We start from the raw sequence: 18,232 nt of genomic DNA, 5'->3' as shown, positions 1-18,232 counted from the left end.
ACCCAAACGGACTACCCTAAAATGGACTAACCTTCAAAATAATATTCCAAATAAGTACCATTTATTGTTCTTAGCTGCTAGTATACGCAAACTACACATAACTTCCGCTTATGATCATCCTGTACAGCCTCCAACCACCATTTTGAACAATTATACTTTAAATAAACAACTGCTGAACACAAAATGGTGTGAAAAGCGTAAACTCAAACCAAATTTCATCATTTAATTATCAATGGTTGTTATCAATCAAAGGAACCAATCAGTATCAGGATCATACAAGCATAAACATAATAACTTGCAAAGCCATTGAAATGTGAGGGAGGAACCCAGTCTAATATTTGATTTAGGAATAGCACATTACTAAATGTAAATGTCACACGGTGATTTTCAGTTTTATTCAATGCGATTCAGTCAGCCACTACACATGCACAAGGTAAAAGATGACATGATAGGAGATGAAAAGAATAATGGCTGAATAGTAAACCTTCCAGGAACAATGATAAATTAGCAAGGTAGTAAGAACATTCAGTTCCTTTCCATCTATTAATAGCCCTTAATTATATAGCAGTCAGTTAATCCAGTATTGTCAGCACAGCTATTATCCTTTAATTTCTGAAAACTGTCCAATTTGGGAAAAAATAGGACAGTTTGTCTCAGCCAATGAAATTAAGCTATTAACCTTTCGAAGATTATCAAAGGCCACATGAATCCTTCCGCAGATTTCCGAAGATCACACGAACGCTCCCGCAGATTTCCGAAGATCCCCCGAACACTTATGAAGATTTCCGGAGATCACCCAAACAATTCCAAAGACTTCTGAAGATCACCTGAACAATTCCGAAGATTTCTGAATATCACTCGAACATCTCTGAAGATTCCCAAAGATCACTTGAGTACTTCCGAAGATTGGCCGAACACTTCCGCAGATTTCTGAAGATCACCCGAAGATTTCTGAAGATCACCCAAACACTTCCCAGGATTTCCGAAGACTTGAGACAATCTCCGGCGATCTCCAAAGATCACTGGATATTTTCGAAGCTTTCCCAAGTTTCGGATGATTGAAGGCCAAGTCTGTTTTTCTTCAGTTACTGTAGTTTTCCTTGCAAAGCTGTATTTAATACCTCACAAGCTATGTAATTAATAAGTAACAGGACTACATGCTAGTCCAATTTGGAAATAATTGGATTCAAAAAATTCCTCTGACAGCCAAATTGGACTTGGCCCACGGCCTCGTCCAATTTTGGCTGTCCTTGGAATTTTTTTCATCCACTTATTTCCAAATTGGACTAGCATTTAGTCCTATTACATATACTAATTGTTCCCAAATAATTTGGAGGCAAACAACCTGAATCTGAATGTTTACAATGCATTTGAGAAAAACACTGGTTGCTGGCATTACTATTATTATTATTATATTATGCTGGCGTTACTATATTATTTTTAGGGTTAGTCCATTTTTTTGTGTTGTATATGAGTCATGCATCCGAAGGCAAAATCTTGGTGCTGTTGAGGTTGTGCGAGAGCCTGTATACTCACTTGTAAGAATGGATGGATCAAGAAGAATTCAATTAGAAAGAAATCAGGAATTTTGCACTACCTCATCCATGCTTGATATCTATGCAGACCGGGGGAAATACATGAAAACAATTCCAGGCATTCCAGAATACAATTTTGTGCAATTTGCATCTACATTCATTATTAAAAGCTCAAAACTACAGAGATGAAAACAACCAGAGATTGTTAAAACATACCCAAAGTATTCATCAAATCCTCAAAATCAACATTATGGGTTCTTTTGTAAATATCAGCTGTTGAAGTATAAACCTTGGCAGCACACTCCAAATAATGCCTGGGATAATGCTGAAGAATGTGATGAAACATTCAAAATATGCTGGCTGCAATTTTTAGGTAGTGAAAATTGTAAGGCTGCAGTTCCTAATTGGGAAATCAAGTTGCAAACTTTAAAATCAACTGTAGAGCTTGAAATTGACACTTTCAACCCTGAAAATGTTGCAAATGAAGAAAAAGAAGAGTGGATGTTTATGTCTGAATTGAATGTCCAAAACAGGGCTGGAAATAACAGTCGGTCATCAGACATAGTCCGACCAAATTTTGAATAGGTCCGGTCAATTTCACATTATGATCGGACATAATGTCCGAACATTTTACCAACACCTATTGTCCATCCATAAAATTTGGTTATATAAATTGTTAAAAAGGCTCGAAGTTGCGACCAGTACGGTCGCCAATGCGGCCAAAACTTCATCTTTGGCGACCAAAATTTCTGGTTTAGTCGACTACTGGAAATACGTCTGCGTTCACAGGCTACCATAATGGCAACTACGTTTCTCTGTGTTGACGATCAACAACGGTTATTTTCTCAGTCATTATGTCCTTCCAGAAATACATAGTGAAAGATCTTTACTTCTATAACATTCAACATAAGAAAAGAAAGCAATCTATCCCTTTGCTTTGCTGTAAAGGATTTCCTCACGTCGGAAAACTTGCAAATGGCTGATCGTGTTTGAAATCGCCCTATAGTGCATTGCAAACCCTTGAGCATTAAGTACGTGATGTGTGCCTACCGATTGTGTCTTTTGTAATGCATACACAAAATTAGCGGCCAAAAAAGTCTTGGAAATTTTTTCTTTACAAATGTTATGCATTGAGTTCTTTTCTGAATAAAATTCCACTCGATTTTCATCACTTAGTCGCCAAATGGCTACTCAAGCCTTTTTTAATTTTGGGCCCTTGACTCTGACAGTTTGAGCCATATCTAGGAGCCCATTATGGGCTTCTGCCATGTCATAAAGCAGAAGTGCTCATCTTACCTGTACTGGCCAAATAAAGTACTTTTCAGAAATCGCCCTATTATGCATTACGTGCATTGTGATATGCTGTTAGCCCTTCATGTATGTACCCTAGAGTCAACTTTGGTTAGGAGCCCATCACTAGGAGCCTGCAACTCCCATACTAAGCCTATGTCACAGTATTTTTACAGACCGGTCTATTTAAGGCTTCTTTCCCCTTGAAAAAAGTCAGTTCCGGTCTAAATGAGCATGCATCAGTAAGGAGAAAAAATGAAGGTCTCAGGTGGACATGGCGACCTAATCTTCCGGTGAAATTATAAAGTCCGTGCTTGTGATTGGTCACTGAGGTTCCTGCAGGGGCTGAATTCGCGGTAAATTCAAACTAAAAAAAGATTGGTCTGTGAAAACACCAGGACAGGAATAATTGAGGAAGTTGCATACTCCTAGTGATGGGCTCCTGCGAAGAAAACTAGGTTTGCTTGAAGAACATATAATCAGGAGATAACCAGGAGAGATTGGTGCAGTCATTTAGTAGATAAAGTCATCTAGTTAATCACAAATGATAAATAACTCACATTTAAATACAGTTTTGAATGATTTGTATTGAGAATCTTTACAGTATGCTAATAAATTTTTTATGCTAATTAATTATGCTAATCAATTGTGCAAATTAATGTCCGGTCAAATTGATAAGATGTCTTACCAAAATGACGATTTGAAAGGACACATGTGCTGTTAAAGAAGAAAAATTATTTCCAGCACTGCAAAACATTACTAATGATGAACAGAGTTCCAGCTTAGCTCCTGAGGGCTATTGGCACAAAATTAATGAACTATTTGATGAAGATGAATTAAATTCTGTGGTATCATGGCTAAGCAATCAAAAAAGTCTGAATAATCCTAAATGGTATCAATCAAATAAGACAGTAGATATCTCAACCTTTAGTGTAAACCAAAGGTTGGCCTATAATGCAGTTTGTGATCACTTTAATAATAGCGATAAAAAAGCTTTATGTCTTCTAATTAAAGGTATTGCAGGATCAGGAAAAAGCTATGTTATTGATGCCATAAGAAATGAATTCCAAGTAAAATGTCAGGTACTAGCTTACACTGGAAAGGCATCTTTTAATGTTAATGGAGTAACCTTGCATTCATTCCTTAAATTACCTATCGGTACAAAAAGACTCACTGACTTGAAAGGAATAGCACTGCAACAGCTTCACAGTAATCTTGAAAATGTTGATTATTTGATAATAGACGAATATTCTTTTGTCGGTCAGAGTTTGCTAGGCTGGATTGATTCTAGATGTCGTCAAGCTACAGGGAAAGCAGGCAAAGTTTTTGGTGGTCTTTCTGTAATTCTTGTTGGTGACATTGCACAGTTACCTCCTGTCGGTGATAAACCACTACACCATTCTATGCCCAAAACAGATTAGCAAATTCAGGGATATTTTGTGTACCAACAGTTTAAACAAGTAATAGAATTGAAAGTCAACCATAGAGTTAATGGTGACAGTAGTGACCAGTGCCTTTTCAGGGATATTCTTTTAAGAAGAGCATGTGATGGTAAATTGACTTCATCTGATTGGCATTACATTACTATCAAGAACTCCTGATTGTGTCACAAACCTCGCTGAATTTAAAAAGTCATCAATTCGTTTATGCTACCTAAAGTCGAAAGTGGCAGAAATAAACATGGTCAAATTAAAAAGACTTAATCAGCCAATAGCAACTATTAAAGCTCGTCACTCTGGTGGAGCTCATACACTCAGTTCTGATGAAATGGGAGGTTTAGAGCCTGTAATATACTTAGTAAAAGGCGCAAAAGTTATGCTTACTATGAACATTTGGACTGAGGTTGACCTTTGCAATGGTGCACTAGGAAATGTATTAGATTTTGTTTATGCAGATGGGCAAAATCCCCCCACTCTTCCAATTTGTGTAATCGTACAGTTTGATGAAAATTATAATGGTCCTTCTCTGTCTGCTACATTACCAAGGTGTGTTCCAATTTGTCCAGTTACACAGGTTTCTCAAAACCTTGGGCACAAATGTTAAAGGCAGCAACTGCCACGTAAGTTAGCATGGGCAATGACTATACACAAAAGTCAAGGTCTATCTCTAAAAAAAGCATGGGTTGATCTTGGCCCTTCAGAAAAGTGCGCAGGTATGACGTATGTTGCTCTTAGCAGAGTTAAAAAGATTGAAGACCTGATTGTAGAGATTGTAGCTTTCTTGATTTAATTTTAACATGTACATTTCTCTTTTTAGCTTCACTGCGTGGCTACATTCAAAATTTGAGCCCCATAAAACGCTCCAAACATTCAAGAACTGAGTGGTATGACTTCAATCTCCAAACTAGTCCTTCAAAAGTCCGATGAATTGTTGGGTTTAACATCCCACATCACTCAACCCTTAAAGAACATGCAGAATCAAAAACACCTGTTCTTCTGTCAAACACTAAAGAGAACGAGTCAAACAAGGATATCATATTTAACCAACAATCAGATGTCAGGGTTGCACCATCATTTGACATTGACTTTGATTATTTGCCAATTGGTCAATCCCAATCATCTTCCTCAATGCAGCCAGCTGTCACGATAACCCTTTCGCAGCTACAGACTTTAAAAATTAACCAAAAAGTAAATGTAACAGCATCCATCTCTTTGGGTAAAGACAAACCGAAGTCTGTGCCTGTGAAATCCACTCAAAAGATGACGATGGTAAAAGAAGACTGCATTTTGGAAGACGAGACTGGAACCGCAAACATTCACATCTGGGATGGTCTTATTGACAAGCTAAAAAATGGATCAACGTATGAATGTCAAAACCTTAATGTAAAGAACTTCCAAGGAAGAACCCACCTGACAATGACACCAACAACTACCTTCAAGGAAGCAGATAAAAAACTGCAGTCGTTGCAGGGACCTCTGTTACTGGAGACCCCAGAAAAAGAAATAAACGTCAAGAATTTTAAGTTCTTAAACAAGCTAAGTGTGTTTATTGCTTGCCAAGCCTGTCACAGAAAGATAACAGAAATATCTAATCACAAATACATCAAATGCAAAAGTTGTGGTGTAAGACAGCGTCAAGTTGAATGCAACCGAGATGCCTCAGTTCAAGTCAAAGTAGAAATTGAAGAGAAAGAAGTTTGGCTGACAGCATTCACTGACACCATAAACTGCCTGTTGTCAGTGTCTTCACAAGTTACTCTTAGATTTCATGATCAATTTGCAAAAGATAAGAATTGAGTGACATAAAAGACATTGCAACTTTTTATAGTTAATGGCAACAATGTTACAGTTTGTTTAAAATTGTTTTGTTTCAATTGTTTAAATTTTATATAATGGCCAAGTCACACTAGAGAACAAAACTGCTTCCTTATGTTAAAAATTCATCATCACAATGAAAAACCAAGTGTGACTGGTTTGTTTCCCAAAGGACAAAATTTGGTCGCAGACGGACAAACTTCAAAGATGCCGTCGACTACCTCTGGAGCAGGCCAAATTGAGACAAATCTTGGAAAACAAAAGCGAGGGTGTTTTGATTTGGAAATGATTTGACAGGTGATATGTAGCAGAGTCTCTATGCGATAGACTTCGCAGTAAAATTAATCACTTTCTCATTTTGCAACAACATGAATCCTGGCGCGGGCGACCAATTCTTCCTGTACAAATTTCCACAATATCCACCAGGATGGATCTATCCTTTGCCAGGCCCTTACATGTTTAATGATTGCAGGTTTTGTTCTCAAGTGCAACTGTAGCTTTCTGGACAAATATTTTGTCACTGGCCGATTTCAAGTTGGATTTGTCCAGAAAAAGTCTGAAATTGCCCTCCAGTGCAACTTGGCCCTTAGATTTTAGTAGCATGAAGGCTGTTACAAGTCATATTTTTAAAACCTGATCCACTGACATCAATTAAGTTGTATGCTATTTTAGTATCGATCATAGAAACAATGTTTAAATTAAATATGTTTAGATTAGATGATCAATTTGCAAAAGAGAAAAATTGAGTGACATAAAAGACATTGCAACTTTTGTTTTTGTAGTTAATAGCAACAATGTTACAGTTTGTTTAAAATTGTTTTGTTTAAATTGTTTAAATATTATTACAAGGTTTTTGTTTTAATAAGTTTTGGAAATGTTACAAATGTTACTGTTTAACACATTTGACTACAAAAATTGAAAGCACAGAAAGTGTGTTTCCAAATTTATATTCATTAACTGTATGAAATCTATTTTAGCTCCTATAGAAAGCCTATTTTATTGGCACAAAATTCCTATATTTTGAACTTGAACAGCCCATTTTCCTGAGATTTTCCAAAAATTGGCTGGGAGACCTGTTAGTTTACCCATAAGAAACAATACTATCTTGTGAACCTTGCACAAGTAAGAAGTATTTCTCATATGACAGGTTTAGCAACATTTAACAAAACATAGTTTACAAAACGCATGTGCTTCAAATAACTTACCGTTATATTCTTGAAGGTTAACTACAAACTCTGAGGACATTCTAAGAGGGAATTCATTTTCTTGGTTAGCTGTTATAATATGAATAAAATGAAACTTTCACTGTTCAAGAAAAGTTCTATAAAAATCTATAGTATTTACTCTTCATTACTTATACTGTAATACAATTTATAACAAGTAAACATTACATACCATACAAAAATGGTAAGGAACAACACCCTTCCTAAATTTAAAAGGTACGTTAATATGAAAAGAAATATGGGTAATGTTCAAATTGCGCAAGTTTCCATTTGCTCGTTGGCACTGTACCGGTAGGTATGACTAGTTATTATTATTATATTATGCTGGCATTATCATATTATTTTTAGGGTAAGTCCATTTTAGGATAGTCCATTTGGGTAGTCCATGGACTGGGGGTCAGTGTTTTGTCCATCGCCACGTACACGTCCGAAGTGTGTGAAAAACTCGCGGATGACAAACGCAAACCGCCTCCGAATGGAATGTCAATAAAGGTTTATAAACCTGGAAGTTTTTACTTTTCATGAAAGGTTGCACTTGCATCATGAATATGGACTGCCTGAGTGAGATGTTATTTGATACTTACACGAGTTGCTGAAAATTCCCTCCGTCCAACTACTCGTTCCCGTCGGTCCGAAGTCAACGAAGTGAACCGTCGCTCACCGTTGCCCAATCTTGCTGCTGTTCAACACCTGAGATGTGTGCGCGCGCATGCACCAACTGTTTTCGTCCTCTCCTTTCCAGACCACGTCGGCAAACACGTGCACATACATGTAAGCAGCATGTTGACGTTTTCCTTCGGATTTCTGGTATACATAGCGTCGCTGTAATATGAAAAAACAAAAGATAGTGTATAAGCAGGAGTTGTTACTAAGCGAAAATACCGAACTGGAACTGAAACGTAAGTAATACTAATTTATACAAGTACGTAGTAATCAAAGATGATGATGGCGTTCAACGCCGTCACTTCATATATATAGAAGCTTATATGAGCTTACCTTAAATGATTTCACTAGCTGACTTTCAACCTCTGTTTATTGCCAAAATCAAGATTTTTCATCAACAACCGAGGTTTTACAGACAGATATATCATAGTGTCAAAGTTCCATGTCAGTAAATAGGGTCCCCTGTATAAAGACAATAAAGATACGATTTGTTGATACCTTGCGTGACGGCGCCAGTGTTCCGTAGACTCACAAAAATAGTGAAGCTTACATTAGCTTTCAAATTTCGTGCTAAATATTTTTTACATGAACTGGTAATGGTTAAGCGTAAAGGCTAATTTGTTAAAGTATATTTTTTACGTACATTGCTCTAAGCCAATTTAAGCTTTAAGGCAGTTTCCCTTTTTGAAAAAGGGAAAAATGCTTAGTTGTCGACAACTAATAGTTATCAAGAACTACGTTTTTGACTGATTTTCCCGTGTGTGGGAATGATTGGTTTAGGTGTCAGCAACTATCGTACATATAACTATGCCTGCCATTTTTGAAGTGTACTGTGTTATGAGCATGCATGGTGAACGTTACTTCCTAAGTTCTTGCTGGTCTGACTTAGTTACCGACAACCAGCACTCCAATGTGTGGAACACTGGCATTGGGCAGAAGAAGTTGTAGATAGCTTTTAGTCGTCAATAACAAATAGTTGTCGACAACTAAATAACAAGTCTGGAGGCCCTGAAGTGAGGAAAATATGGTACATTCATTTGCAGCTCGGTGCTATAAAGTAATGCATTTTTGTGTTTTTTTAGAAGACAGGAAATATTACAGTGAATTTTTCGGATTTGAACCATGCATCTACATTTTCAGTGAAAATAGTTCGGACCCTTTTAGAAACACTGAGTGCATCTAGCCAGTGAGATTCTTTAGAAAAATATAATTCAATTTTTAATCGACTTTCTTCTCGGCATCATTGTTGTGGTTGCTTAAGCTCCCTAATATTCAATACTTGAACACTATTTGAGTTTGCTGTAAGGAGGGGATTTATGTATATCCCATGATGCTTTCGTGCAAGTTTTTATCATGCCGACGAAAAATGGCGGATAATGCCTGTCACAAGCGGAGGTTTTAGCCAGTTTTTGACTAGCCTTTTTTACTGCTTCTGTGTCAGTCTGGTAAGTGGAGTTTGCTTACATTGTTATAATAAGCTTTATAAATGATGATGTTTGTTTAAATTGAATGCTGGTCGCTTTGAAGTGTGAAAATTGAAGTAGAACAATAGAGCACGTTTCCAATAGTTGGCCTTTGTTGTCTTGTGAACGGATGGGTGCTTCGATTCAATTCAATTTTTCTATACTCTCTTTGCATATGTACGAATTGTTAAGCGTCCTTCAAATAGAACAAAGGTCAAATATTTGGAATTTGTGTATTGACCTCTATTGACCTCTCCAGTTTTGGCAGTTGAGATGCTAATATTCGGGTGTTTGTGTGATGTTCAAGTGACACTATCAACTTCAGTAATGCCTGGAGATCAGTTCTTTTCCATCATGAGAGCAATAATTGTGTTGCAAATTTGAAAGTAAGTCACTTATTCATTATTTAACTTAGTCAATAAAACTAAGAATGACCTGATTTTCTATTTGTTTTGTTTCGTTTAGATTTTATTCAGGTACACTTTTGAGCTATTATTTCTCAAGTAAGCATACTTCTGTTGTTTTCAGTGGTCTTTGCTTTGTGATGAATGAGAAGGAAGTTTCGTTAAAGCGAGGTCATCAACCGACATGCCAGGGAAACCATGGAGCAAGCGACGATCTAGTGTTTCACCAGTGTGTAGTGTTTCTCCAGTTTCTAAACCGGTTAGACGGTCTATTTCATCGTCGTTTTCAAGCAAGATGACAGCAAAGAGTAAGGTTTTTGTGTTTGTCTTCTTTACAATTAATTATCATTTTGTGTCCCTTACCTTTTGGGGAATGATGGTTTGATTTATTGTCAAAGTTGTTGAGATAGTTGGTGCAGAAAATACCTTATTATAATCATCACAATTCATTTATAATTATTATAAAAATATCATTATAATTATTGTCTTATGAATGTTCTGTTCTTACATATTATAGGTTGCACACTCTTTGTTAAAAAATGCTAAGAAATCTTCACCATTAAAATTTACTAACAGCTCCGGGAAACGAAGGCATCAATGGACAGTTGCAGAGGACACTGCCCTTGTGCAGTTTGTTGCTCTTCATCAAGAATATCTCCCTGCTGATAAATGCTGGCCATCATTTAGTGCTACTTACGAACATTTACTGGAAGGAAGCAGCCCACTACATTAACCAATCACTCAACTCTCAAGCTTAGTGAGTGCTGCCTTGATGATGTTCTCCTGTTTGCCAATCAGTGTATTGATTTTTCAATCAAATATGATATTATTCTGTTCTGAAGTAATATTTATATGGTTGCAGCTTCTGGTGTGAGGCAGCATATTCTTACAGACCTCAAGCAAAAGTTCCAGACTGTGGATGAAGCAGAGGATGCACTTGGTTTGTCAATAGAAGCATACTTAGATGACAGCATCCTGAATGATCGAACCACACCATCACCTGCTCCACTCCATTCCAGCCAGACTTTACTTGAAAAGCTGAACCATCTCACACCTATCCAGCTAAAGGAGTTGATAGTTCAGTCACTGCAACTACTGACCAAACTATACACACCACCAACCACCCTACTGGAACAAGTGGCTAACACTCTTTTAGAAATGAATTGGATAACTACACATCTTGCCCAGTGATTTGAAACCTGGTTTAAAAATGCCAGTTTTCAAAACTGTATCTTAGTACTTAATAAGTGCTTTGATATTTCCTCCAAGAAGATTGGAATAACAACTAATGTCTTAAATTTTCCCCAGTTGTGCCTGTATGCAATGAAAAAACTTCAGGACCTTGATAAATCTAACACAGTGTACAACCTAAGCAAGGTTATTTTGGAATCAAGACCTGATGGAAGTGACTCCTTGATGCCTCTGAGGTGGATGCCATTTGGAATGATCCAGTTTATAGTGGACTTCTTTGCAAGCACAAATGTGATGCAGGTAACTATAGTGAGATTTTTTCTTAATGTTAACGAAATGAAATTTCAAGAATGCAGTGTTGATGACATAAAAACTTTGTCGAATGTGTATTAATGGTCCAATTTCAATTGCTTTTTGGGCTGTCATTAAGTTTTAAGTCACTTGTAGCCTTGTTCTCCAAACCACATTCTGGTTACTTTGTAGATGAATTCCATGAATAACAGACAATTTCACTTGTAACATCAAGGACCAATCAAGTATACGCAGCTGTTACAGGTGTTGCGGGTTGCAGGCCTTAATGACAGCCCTGGCTAGTTTAGTATTTTATCACGAGGACGACAGGGCAAGGATCAGCTGGTCAAAAAATTGCAATGGATATATTTATTTTTCGAACATACCTTTTGATACTTTTCTACCTATGGAAGTTCATCTTTATTTTGATTTTTAAACCTTTTGAATAGGGTTGTTTTAACTTAAAAATATCTTAAGTTAGGAGTTTCTTCAGTCCAGCTTATGTCTCCAGCTATTCACATCATTGGCTGTGAAGACTTGAAACAGAATGTTGCACTAATATGACAAAAGGACATGTTTTTATGTTTGCAAATATTAAGTTGTTCTATTTTATTTTGACAGTGTACATTTGTTTGTGATTTTCAAAGGATTAATTGTGTTTCCCTTTGGCTTTTGCAGATATCCGTTCCAGATGATTATAGGTTATGGTACGAAACAATGTTGGCTGAATTTCCAACAAGATTTCAGTGACTGTTTGCAGGTCCAATGTGGAGTGGAGCTGCAAAAGATGACATCCGCAACCCATTGAAGGTGAGACTAGATAAAAGATATCAATATAGGTGATGAATACATAAACAGTTAAGGTCCCATGTGATTTTTCCAATGTTGTGATCATGATGAGTTTAAATTACTCTTCATGCTTGATTACGGCTGGCAAATATAAACTCAGATTTCTAGATTATAGGAAACTCTTTGAGTTTATTTAATAACATTAATTCCGCTTATTACATTGTATGATCAAACTGTCTATCAGTAGAAAGTTTGCATAAGAAACACCTGCTAAGCAGGGAATGAAGACCATACTTTTATTATTACTGGCGGTGTAATACTCTTTTTTCTTGTTATTCTCTATTTAGGCAAAGACAAATGTGCCTTGCAGGAGGATTACCATACAGTGGAGACAAGGCAAGAAATCGCCATTTACTGAGAGCACTGCTGTACAGGTAATCTTTTTTGGTTGCCAATTCATATAAGATTGTCTAAATTTGCCAATAGGTTGACACCAATTGGTAAAGCATTGGCAAATTCTGACCATATAGCCTTCTAGGTTTGTTTGTTTTTTTTTATATGGGGTTAAATGGCTGCTAGTGAACCTAACAACGTTTTATGTTACGTGTTAAGGGATATATAATGAATGTGATGCTCATTTTCACAAGTGAATTTAAGCATATGAGCTTGGTGTAATCACTGCTTCCCTTACGTCAGACGTGCATTCCAAAAGCAGAGATGGGTGTGTTTATATTTTACATCTCCTGACTGAGCTACTGTACATGTGCATAATGGAAGAAATATGGCATGTCACTACAACAACTGTCTTTTTTATATCATTCAGGAAGCAGCTTTGGAGGTACTTAAGTAGGCAAATCCTGATGGGAGGCTTTGGTTGAAACTGGATGGAATGGATGTGAAGGCATGCCTTATGGAATCAGTGAAAGGAGTGTGGAATGGAGATGTAGATCTTGGCGATGGAAAGCTACAACAGTTGAGGTCAGAGTACGAGAATCGGCTCCAGGTGTTTAAAGTTTTGTCAAAGGCTGAAAGCAGAAATGTTTTGGAGGATACTCTATGGAGAAGGCTCGACGAATTGAATACAGACAAAAATTTTCTACTGAATGGGCTAAGTGTTGCTGTTGAGGACTACAGTAAAAAGTTCAACAACAACAGCACATCAGAAGAAGCCTTAAAGAATGCAAATTGGGAATACCAAACCCTCATTCAGCAAGCCCAGTCAATTCTTTCCACCTTGGAAACAGTTCTTGCTACTCTCAACCCTACCACTTGTACTAATCGGATCTTTCAGAGGGCCATAGTCATTCTTAAGGATCTTAAGATTGAGCTCTATCTCAAGAACCTTTTCAAAAAGAAACGAACTTCAGCATCCCATGTCCTGGTTTTCATGTTGTCTGATGAAAAGAGGGCCTGAAAGCCGTACGCTCTTCCAGTAAGGTACATACCTTACAGGACATTGAAAGACCAATTCATCAGGGATTTCAGCCGAAACATCAAGTTGAAGATGAAGGAAAAGGGATTAAAACTAGTGGGTAGGTAAACCTGTCATGCACTTATTAGCAACAAAATTACTCAAAAGGGATCCCATGACCCCTATGTCATATTTTTTTTAGGGGATGATGTACAGTGGAACCACGATTTCTCAAACCCTCAGTTTTTCAAACCTCTGGAGAACTTGATCCAAAAGTCGCTTCCCCTTGTCAGTCAGACGTTGGAATTTTACCCCCAAATTCTTGAACTATCCAATTTTTTAAAACAATTTTCGTTTTCCCTGGGAGGTTTGAAAAATCGAGATTCCACGGTAGTTTAAGTGAGAAGAATAATTACATCCTGATAAAGTTTAAACTGACACAGCTTCTAAGTTACAGTGTAATTCACTTTTCAGTGTGAAATTTTGAAATTTTGAATTTATTGCCTAAGTCTAGGTATTGTTTTATAACTCTAGAGTAATTGAGGAATGGATTTTCTTTATTACCTTATACAAGTCAATGTTTACTCCTTTTCAGGCACTGTTTCAAATGGAGAGTTTTGCTCTTTGAGAACGCAAGGGGAGACGAGGGCTCTGCATGTTTGGCAACTTAAGTGTGAAGAAGAGCAAAGCAACATTGCTGGAAATGTTGATTATGACACATTGTAAGCATTTACTGTGTATAAAAATAGGTTCTTATTTTAATGATGAACAAAGAACACCGGTTTTAATGTTCAATTTGATGAAACAATTTTTTTTTAATTCAGTAGGTGCTGAAGGTAAACTACAAACTGTAAGCAACTACCCTGCTATTCCTGGCAATGTCATTGTCCAACTGCACAACCTGAGGTATGCTCAAGGGATGACATTGGAGGATGCCATCACCTTCACCCATTCAGGAAGGACACACAAGAAACCATGCTGGGTAAACTGCGCCCCATTGTGGCTACCTTTGTCTACCAGCATGCCATCCAGGAGTTCAAACAAGAAGGTGTTGACTTCACACAGCATCTATATATCCCTGAAGTGGACCCCACTACTCCTGAGGAGCGGCATGATCGGGGTGATCATAACCACATTTACAAGAGGATGGTGCAGCATGTGCGAAATTGTGGTTACACAATGTTGAACTACGAAGCTTTTGACAATGTCTGGAAAGATCCCAGTAGTGGTCTTATCCACACAGCTTTCAGTGGCAAGCGAAAGCAGAGCCTGAAAGATGCTGAAAGGCTTCTGTTGTACCATGTGGTACATTCATTGGAAAGACACGGTCATGTCAGAGAGGCTGAATATGTGAAAGTACTTGTACAGTGGCATGAAGCGTCAGATGGGCGTGGCTTGTCTCAGCTTACCAGATGCAAGTACAATTACCAGATGCTGGCATTGATCCTTGCTGAGTGGATGCATTGGCATCCCACAAACTATGACTTCTCTACAATAGACATCAACAGGTAACTGAAAAGACAGTTAGATAATGTAGTTTAGCTGTGCAGTTGTCTTGGACAAGCAGATTTTGTGGTTAGACAAATAAAATTGTTATTAACAGAGAGCTAAACAGAAGGCCTAAATGAGAGTATGATTTTGTTTTATTTTTGTTTCATGAATAGTTAATAAGCTATCCTTAAGTGAGGGGAAGGGGGAGTGTCTTGAGCAAGCAAAATTTGAGAAATAATGGTATACCTTAAAAACAAATGAGTTGAGTTTACTTGGAGTAATGGCAACATATGTCTGGGTTTAATCAGTCTTGGAAAGTTTTTCCTTAAAATAGGAAATAGTAACATGAAAGCAGCATTATCCACTCACTGACATTAATGTGTTCATATATTTGGACCAATTTGCAGGCCTGTTAAAAACATTTGTGGCTTTTGATGTGAGACTGTAATTGAAGTCACAACCAACATCGAGAGCTAGGAACAGAGAAGGTTACAGAACAGTGTTATTGGATATCCTGAACACTCTCATGCTGGTGTTACTAATGACTTGGAAACCTTTTTTGCCATTAGTCACAGAGACATTGGAAATGTCTTCATTCTAAAGCAGTTCAAAGAGTACTGGCCAAAGGGAGTTAGGTAACTATACATTATAAATACATGTAGATATATAAACTCAAGTTAAACGAAAGCCAGCCAGTCTAGGCAGGGTTTCAGAGAGGTTTACAAGGCAAGGTGTCAATAAAGAATTCCAGGTCAATTCCCACTGCTCTCGCTAAATCATTATAAGTTTTCTGTTAATTTGTCAGGTCATGTAGCTGACCTTGTTGGGTTTTTGACCAGAGACCCCTTGCTTATCTGGAAGAGTGCAAGGGTTGCATAAATACTATTTTGAAAACAGAAACTTTTATAACTACATGTATGTATTGCTTGTTAATTAAATTTACTGTGGACTGTATAGTGCATTAATATTCAAGTTATTCTTGAAAAAAGTTTCTTCTAAATGGTGGTATTTTTGGACAAACTGAGTTGCTTGGGATGGGATAATACTCCTCTACAGACAGCCCCTGAGCATGCTGTTAGGTTACCATAATAGTCTAGTGGTACCACAATTTTTCAAGGTGGAAAGACACTGTAAGTGTCAAGTTGTGTGTTAACTCAATGACCTCCATTCAGGGCTAGAACCAGAACCCACCCGTCTGGAGTCTAACTTGATAACCATAAGGCCACCACATCACCCAAAATCGCAGGCACCCCTATCACGGCAAGAGCAATGTTGATAAATTGTGAATTACATTCACTCTACCATGTAAATTACCAGGATACCGTTTTGAAAATTAAGCTCATAGAGTTTTCTTGTTTTATTTAGGGAATTCAGCAAGAGAATGGATGGTGACCTTCCATTTTATTATTGGACCCTGAGTGAAAGGTACTCAGAAGAAGAACTCCCCTCCTTTGATGTCTGTCCTGAAATTGATGAGGACCAGGAACTGAGGAGCCACCCTCTCCGTCTGCACAGACTAGTCATTAACCAAAGAGAGGACAGTTCAATCTTTGTTGCTGGCCATGCACACCTGCCAGCAAGGCATAAGAAAACCATTCGACAATCGTTCCATAAGCCTGAAGATTGTTGTAAATGAGAGAAGACGTTTGCCTGCAGAATATTAGGCTTTAATTATCAAATCTCTTACTAACACAAAACATGGCAGCCAACTGCAACCATGAGGTAACCACAAGGATTGCAGGCTCATATAATAAAGTTAAATCACACTACATGTACGACACAATGAATTATAATGTAACGCAACACTTGCAGTGTTCAAGTGTCTAGAGGGCCTTTAAGAGGGCCTTTTACAATGTCATTTTCACCACAAAGATATTTTACCAAATCCACTGTAAAATGTCCTGTTGAAGGGTGTGGTGCAATTGAGGAGGGAAATGTCACCCTTATTTGTGAAGTTTTTACTTTCACACTGAATTACACAATTTATTGGACAATACCATTTTATAATGGGATTAATACTGCAACTCTCATTTTGTTGTTAAAACCGGTCCTAAAAATTAATTTAGCCTACTTAGTTACACATTACTCTTTCCCTTGTTTAAGCTAGATAAAGAGTGTAAAATTTAAAATGCTACACTTCAGTTTTAAAAGGAAATTTCAATTTTCAACAAAAGCAATAACAACTGCTCTCAATAAGCACACTCTTCAATTACCTTATGTATGGTTTTCCAAAATAGAATCTGTTCAAATTGAAAACTAGCAAGTTAAATTTACTCTTCAAATTATGAGAAAATATGGAAAAATAATCTTTTGCTTAGTGAAAACAATGGTATCATACTGATAAATATAACATTTCGTATTTCCTGTACCTGTTTTGAAACAGTGAAAAGAAAGTAGGAGTTAGGCTATTGCACACCATTTTGCTAATGCTACAGTGTAGCTCCAGGCCCTTGTGGGGCAAAATTTGAGCCATGTATTGAATGAAAGAGGCAATTTTTGGCATAGTGATCACTTCTTGCCCACACAAGGGAATGGAACTAGCAAATATTTGCATTAGCAAAATGGCCTGTTGACATTAATTGTAAGGTATCTAAATTACTCCCCTTCCACAAGATTTCATTTGGCCTTGAAATAGTCACTAAGCACAAGGCTGAAAATTTTGATCAGGATACAACAAGGAATATTCCTCAACAATCAGGCAGTAGAACATTGTGGAGAAAAAAGCTTATCAAGAAAACAGGTTTTGTAGTGTATCTCTCCTTCCAAAAAACTTGTGCATGGTACAGTGGCAGGATATAAATCACTTCTTTTTGTATAGTGTAGAAAGTTGTCCAACAGTGGTGTTGGTTAACATTATTCACAAAAAGCCTCATGCAGTAATACATCGGGTGCCCTAGATTAACCACCAAGAGTTGTTTACACATTTAATTCATCCCAAACTTTTGTCCATACTGTTTTCATGGGTGTATTCTCATCTTGGCTGTTTTGGAAATTCATTCCTAATAAAATTTATAAATTTGCACTTTCAAATGGCGGTTTGTGTGTGAAATTAGCTAGTTTAATGTATCCATGCTATTAGTTGAGTGGCAAATTGCCAGAATATTACATGTAGTTTCAAACAAAACCCTCAGGCAGGGGTGCCTGGAAGAACAAGATGAACTTTATTTAAAGAAGTTAAACAGAAAGAAAGTTGCAACCTTAAGTTAATATTTTTTGTGCAAATCTAA

At 37.2% G+C, this 18,232-nt stretch overlaps 2 protein-coding genes and 3 pseudogenes across 7 annotated transcripts in view; all 5 read left to right on the top strand.

Annotated features, from left to right (window-relative positions):
• The first annotated feature begins 1,355 nt into the window (after positions 1–1,355).
• LOC145484924 (uncharacterized) lies at positions 1,356–2,120 on the top strand (annotated as a pseudogene).
• A 753-nt stretch (positions 2,121–2,873) lies between these two features.
• Positions 2,874–5,054, top strand: LOC145484500 (ATP-dependent DNA helicase PIF1-like; annotated as a pseudogene).
• A 338-nt stretch (positions 5,055–5,392) lies between these two features.
• On the top strand, positions 5,393–6,061 carry LOC145484926 (uncharacterized). The gene has a single exon (XM_081463550.1). The coding sequence runs from the start codon at positions 5,393–5,395 to the stop codon at positions 6,059–6,061; it is 669 nt and encodes a 222-aa protein (XP_081319676.1).
• Positions 6,062–8,043: 1,982 nt separating this feature from the next.
• The window catches only part of LOC145484906 (tRNA (32-2'-O)-methyltransferase regulator THADA-like), a 656,511-nt gene continuing 646,322 nt past the window's right edge, over positions 8,044–18,232 (top strand). For 2 of the 5 annotated variants that reach the window (XM_081463526.1, XM_081463525.1), the window contains exon 1: positions 8,044–8,201. In XM_081463526.1, coding sequence (XP_081319652.1) covers positions 8,132–8,201 — 70 coding nt within the window. In that variant the 5' untranslated portion in view covers positions 8,044–8,131. The remainder of the gene's footprint in view (positions 8,202–18,232) is intronic. The other 3 variants (XR_014049105.1, XM_081463529.1, XM_081463527.1) reach the window with 2 other exon arrangements.
• LOC145484916 (uncharacterized) lies at positions 11,952–16,641 on the top strand (annotated as a pseudogene). The gene is made up of 7 exons (XR_014049109.1): positions 11,952–12,124; positions 12,451–12,537; positions 12,927–13,635; positions 14,110–14,236; positions 14,339–15,022; positions 15,413–15,640; positions 16,371–16,641. The product of XR_014049109.1 is annotated as an uncharacterized LOC145484916 (transcript).

This window comes from Orbicella franksi, chromosome 4 (genome assembly GCF_964199315.1).
Source record: "Orbicella franksi chromosome 4, jaOrbFran1.1, whole genome shotgun sequence".
In the NCBI taxonomy this organism is placed as follows: domain Eukaryota; kingdom Metazoa; phylum Cnidaria; class Anthozoa; order Scleractinia; family Merulinidae; genus Orbicella; species Orbicella franksi.
This window is presented reverse-complemented; position numbering and strand designations above follow the sequence as displayed.

Coding starts and splice junctions, on each gene's coding strand:
- LOC145484926 (XM_081463550.1), top strand. CDS start 5,393: ATGCAGCCAGCTGTCACGATAACCCTTTCGCAGCTACAGACTTTAAAA.